Source organism: Tachysurus fulvidraco, chromosome 22 (genome assembly GCF_022655615.1).
Source record: "Tachysurus fulvidraco isolate hzauxx_2018 chromosome 22, HZAU_PFXX_2.0, whole genome shotgun sequence".
Lineage (NCBI taxonomy): Eukaryota > Metazoa > Chordata > Actinopteri > Siluriformes > Bagridae > Tachysurus > Tachysurus fulvidraco.
The window spans coordinates 13,733,541-13,738,709 of record NC_062539.1 but is presented as its reverse complement, the minus strand read 5'-3'; the positions used below and the strand labels follow the sequence as shown (position 1 = coordinate 13,738,709).

Sequence of the window (5,169 nt, the reverse complement as noted above, 5' to 3'; positions counted from 1 at the left end):
TCATTCTGCAGACACAAATCAGCATTAGTGCAAACTACACAAATACACACACATACACACACACATACACACACACCACTAGAAATTTAAACCCCACTGTGGCTCAAATCAGCTGTGTGAGAAGCTGATAGTGGCCACACTCTAGCAGAAATCAGTGACCAGAGACCACTACAACCTTGTGTGTGTGTGTGTGTGTGTGTGTGTGTGTGTGTGTGTGTACCCAGGCTTATCTGCTAAGCGCTCCACGGTGAGCTCGCCATCATCCTCCAGCAGCTCAGCGAAGGCGACCTCCAGATCCTCGAGCTGGCGTGTTCTTCTCTCCACACACTCGCACAGCGTCTCCTGTAGACGTTTATCAGCAGCGTAAAGCTACAACACGTTTACACGACACGTTCACACTGAACAACTCTGCCATGCTGCTGATCTGCTATCCCAGTAGACCAGAATAAAGCGCTTACTGAATAAAGAGTTTTATAGGGTGGATGATGGCCTAGGGTGTGAGAAGGCAACACGACTGCACCTTCTCACACTGAGCCAACCTGCTGCTCTACACAGAATTAATCTAATGTCATTTTATTCGATTAACAAAAAAAAAAAAAAAAAAAGAAGAAGAAGAAAACGGCCTGAGCGTTCAGCTCGGGTCGGACACTTTGTGTTCTCTCTCCGGTCGTTAGTGCTAATTTGATTAAAAGCCTCCATTACCTCGTCCGCATCCACTTGTGGCCTCTCGAAACTGTACAGCTCCTGCAGAATGGAGTACTCTTCCTGTGGAGAGAGGAAGTACAAAATAGAACTCCATCTAACTCATCAAAAATAAAATCCCTCATTTCACGACTCACTCACACACACACACACACACACACACACAACTATTATTTATAACCGTTTCTCTGAGAAAAGGCCGAGTAAGAGCTTTCCACGTTACGGCTCTTCGGAGAAATACGCGGCTCCTGTTTTTCAGCCTTTCAGAACACAAACAATTATTTATTTCTTTATCAGAGGCTTTGACACTAATAATACAGGTCTTTATGTAACTTCGCTTATACCTCAGCCCTTCTATTTAAGCGCTGGATTCTGACTCGTCAGAGTGCTTTCTAATGCTGTATCGTTTCTATAGCAACAGCCCGTCCACGGGAAATTAACTGTATGGCGAACGTGCCGTTATTAATAAACAGATTAAGAAAATGTGTTTACGGTGATTAATCGACATTAAGGTGAATGGAAGGAGTCTCCAGTGTGTGTGTGTGTGTGTGTGTGTGTGTGTGTGTGTGTGTGTGTGTGTGTGTGTGAGAGAGAGAGAGAAAAGCAAACCCTTAATCTCCAAACTCTGATGATGAAGACTCTCTGTTTTGCATTTCTCCTTTCCTCTACTCACGCCGAGGTAAATAAGGAATAGCACACACAGGGCTGTGCCGCTGTAGGCAAATGATCCACAGTGACCTGGTGGGATTCTTTGAAGTAAACTTTCTTTCCCAGGACAGTGTTAAGGAGCCTTAAGTGTTTCCTCCTCCTCGGTTTTTATACATTAAAAGAATTGAGATCTAGACAGAGAAAGGAGAAAAAAAAAGAAAAAAAAAAAAACTCGGTACCTGTGTGTACATTTCCTTGAAGGGGTTCTTACAGGAGAAGAAATCTAGGTCGATATCGAGGATGTAGGACTCGTCTTGCTTGAGCACACTCAGTAGGCTGTTCATAGCTGAAGCGGTGGCTTTCAACACACTTGGCATCTCTGATGGACTGCTGCTGCCATCTGCTGGCTGTGACATGCCAGCACACGACCTGCTGCAGCCAGGCTGAGGGTCCAGTTTGGATTTCTTGGCAGTGTCCTGCTCATTTTTATCCTGGTTCCTCTCTGACGCCTGCACGGGATCCACACGGATGACGCTCAGGTGGAAGGGCTTCCCGTCTTGGAGCTGCTCGGCTGGAACGTAAAGAGCGTCGCTCAGGAAGTAGTCATCCGTGCTGGAGACTCTGAAGTGGAAAATTCATCATTAAGATCTTCTTAAAGTCATTTCCGTATAATAAATGACCTTCTTTGAATGATTTTTTTTTTCACTGGACATTTGGACTTATTGGACAAAGAATTATAGATGGAAGTGAATTAAAGAATAATCTGTTATTTTGATTTAAATGTCGAACGATCGGAATGATTCAGCCAGATCAGGAGCACAAACTCTTTATTAAATGTTTTATACCCTTTGCTGTGGTACTTTATTTTAATAACCTCATCAGCATGCATCAGATAAAATCTCGTGAAAGCACACACAATGATATGGATTAGCTTTTTTCTGAAATCCCCATCAGCAAATCAAAAGAATTTAAATATCCAACAATCTTTAAGAATAATCCATCTGATCTGGAGAATGAGCTCTAATTTGGCTCGGCATTCACTTCTCGAGGTCAAAGTAAATGTTTAAAAGCAGAAATTCGAGCAGCTGCAGCTGTGATTCGTTTGAAAACGAATCACTAAAGCAAACGAATCAGCATCGATCTTTGAGTTGTCTTTCTGTCTTTGCCTTCAGTTCCTGCTGTCTGATAAATGATCATGAGAATACATTTTTATCTAGATTTGTGTTATGTATTTATCTGGAATTTTTAAACCAGCGAATCGACAACGAAACGTTCACTTCGCTCTGAGTCAGCATATCAGTGTTTGAAACAATGAATCGTTTGGTTTGATTCTCTCACTGCCAGCAAGTCAGTGTTTGACCAATTCATGTGGCTCTTGCTTTCAGCTTGATTCAGTGAATCTTTAGAATCATGACAGTGATTCACTTTCCTGTCATTCAGGGTTTCAGGGTAAAGTTTGAATCAGGATCATCAATCATGACTCCTTCAGTGGGTTAAGCATTTGATTCTGTGAATCTTCTGGTTGTCACTGAGATCTGTAGTCATACTAGGTGTAGTACTGAACTTAAAAAATACTATTTGTGCCAGTACACTTAGCAAATCAGTGTTTGAATCAGTGAATCATTCAGTAAGAGCAAGATTTACCTCCAAAATGTTCAGAAGATTAGTTTGTGACCGATCAGTAAATTTGTCATTCATAACAGAAATTCAGTGAATCAGTGAAGTTTGTTCAGTGAATCAGTATTTAAATAAGCAAATATTTTGGTCAAGCCTGAGATTCAATCCTCTATCTTTCAAGTGAGCCAGTGAGTCACTTAGGGCTGATTTGACCTTGGAGCTAGAGATTTCCAGCATTTCAGTGCTTGTACTGAATTAGGAGTAATGTGTGTTTGGTTTAGTGTCATAATAATTCTTCGAAAACACAGACATACGAGGTTATTATAAAAATAATAATAAATATTATGTACACTAAGAATCTATATGACTCATTCAGCAAAGTGAACTCATTTGATTCCTGTAGAGGTTTCTTTTCTAATAACTGCTGTTTATTACAAGTAATAACAGTCCTGTGAAAAACATAGTGGTGTTTTGTCACCTGATGGTGTTTGTGGATGCGTCCCTTCCCACACACATCTCATGCTCGCCCTCTCGGATCTGCTGAGCCCAGTAAGGATGGAGCCAGGCAACATAGGACACGTGTCCAGCATACACCATCGGCATAATCCAGTTCTCAATGCTTAGCTCACTAGGAAGGTATACACACACACACACACACACACACACACACACACACACACACACACACACACACATTCACACACAAAGAGCAGTCAAACGGATTGTTAAACAGATTACACACATGTAAGAAGAGATATAAATGCAGCTTGACATCCTCTCACCTGAACAGAGCCTCTTTATCAAATACGGTGTGAGCAGACATGCTGACAGGGATGAGCAGGTCAGGGTGCGAGTCAAAGTGAACCATCTTCACCTCCGTCATGGGGATGTGCCGAGAGCCGATGGCACGGTAGATGTGTTGCACAACCTGTATACAGGAGAAAAAAACAACAACTGCAAGGCTGTGGTGTGTGTGTGTGTGTGTGTGTGTGTGTGTGTGTTCATCTTTATTACTACATTCACAACTGCACATCATTTGTTTATTACTGAACAAATAATATGAAGAAATTGCAGAGACAAACAAAAAAGTGCTGTCATTCATTTCAAAAATCTTTTTCTTGTTTATTGGATCACACCATTGACAAGTTTAGCAAAACATTTACACAAAACCTAAGACTCACTCTTTCTTTCTTTCTCTATCTATCTATTTATTTATTATTTATCCATCTATTTTTTTTATAATAATAGGTTTGATATAAAGTATATAAACCTAAAAATATAGTTTGAGCTAGTACACAGTATATAACCATACAAATGTATATAATATCTAATGGTTTATTTAGAAGTGTAGTGTAAAGTCCGAATATATCCATATTAGATAAGTAGTGCACTAGGCTTTATCCCTAACTTGTCATGTTACACCCTACATGTTACACCCTACATAGTGCACCTAAAAACAAACTACGGACCCATTTGTTATTCCGCCGCTCTTTAGCGAGCTACGCTAGTTTTACCCGAATCAAGAAATCAAATGTAGTTTAATCGCTGACCTCATGATGATCTTCTACAATCCACACCGGGATTTTAGAGTAAGTGCGTTTCACCTGCGCTGTTTTCATTTAGCTTATTTATAAAATAAATGGTCAGATATATTGAAGTAGTTATGCTAGTTGCTAATAGTTGAAAGCGGAACGTTATTAAAGACGCACTGTGCAGCGGCGTGTAAGTACCGGCCGGGAACCGAGCTCAGAGGATTCTCTCTCTCTCTCTCTCTCTCTCTCTCTCTCTCTCTCTCTCTCTCTCTCTCTCTCTCTCTCTCTCTCTCTCTCTACTATTAAAATGATGACACTACAACAATTAATAAATATCAACATTATTAAAGCAACCCACAATTATTTTTGCTGTACATTTTTTTAGACAAACTACTTTTGTCTCTCTCTCTCTCTCTCTCTCTCTCTCTCTCTCTCTCTCTCTCTCTCTCTCTCTCTCACACACACACACACAACACACACACACACACACGCACACACACACACATCACACACACATCACACACACACACACACACATACATAACACACACATCACACACACACCACACACACACACACAACACACACACTCACACACACATCACACACACACACCACACACACACCACAAACACACACACACACACACACTATTCTAGCTGACAAACAG

At 40.9% G+C, this 5,169-nt stretch overlaps 1 protein-coding gene across 1 annotated transcript in view; it reads right to left on the bottom strand.

Annotated features, from left to right (window-relative positions):
* c22h5orf22 (chromosome 22 C5orf22 homolog) overlaps window positions 1-4,710 on the bottom strand; it is a 6,414-nt gene extending 1,704 nt beyond the window's left edge. The window contains exons 1-7 of the mRNA XM_027142637.2: window positions 4,518-4,710; window positions 3,750-3,895; window positions 3,446-3,595; window positions 1,590-1,971; window positions 703-765; window positions 221-342; window positions 1-5 (exon numbers count right to left, since the gene is read on the bottom strand). The exon at window positions 1-5 is cut by the window's left edge and continues 62 nt beyond it. Of these exons, the coding sequence (XP_026998438.2) occupies window positions 1-5; window positions 221-342; window positions 703-765; window positions 1,590-1,971; window positions 3,446-3,595; window positions 3,750-3,895; window positions 4,518-4,586 (937 nt within the window). The 5' untranslated portion in view covers window positions 4,587-4,710. The remainder of the gene's footprint in view (window positions 6-220; window positions 343-702; window positions 766-1,589; window positions 1,972-3,445; window positions 3,596-3,749; window positions 3,896-4,517) is intronic.
* Window positions 4,711-5,169: the final 459 nt, after the last annotated feature.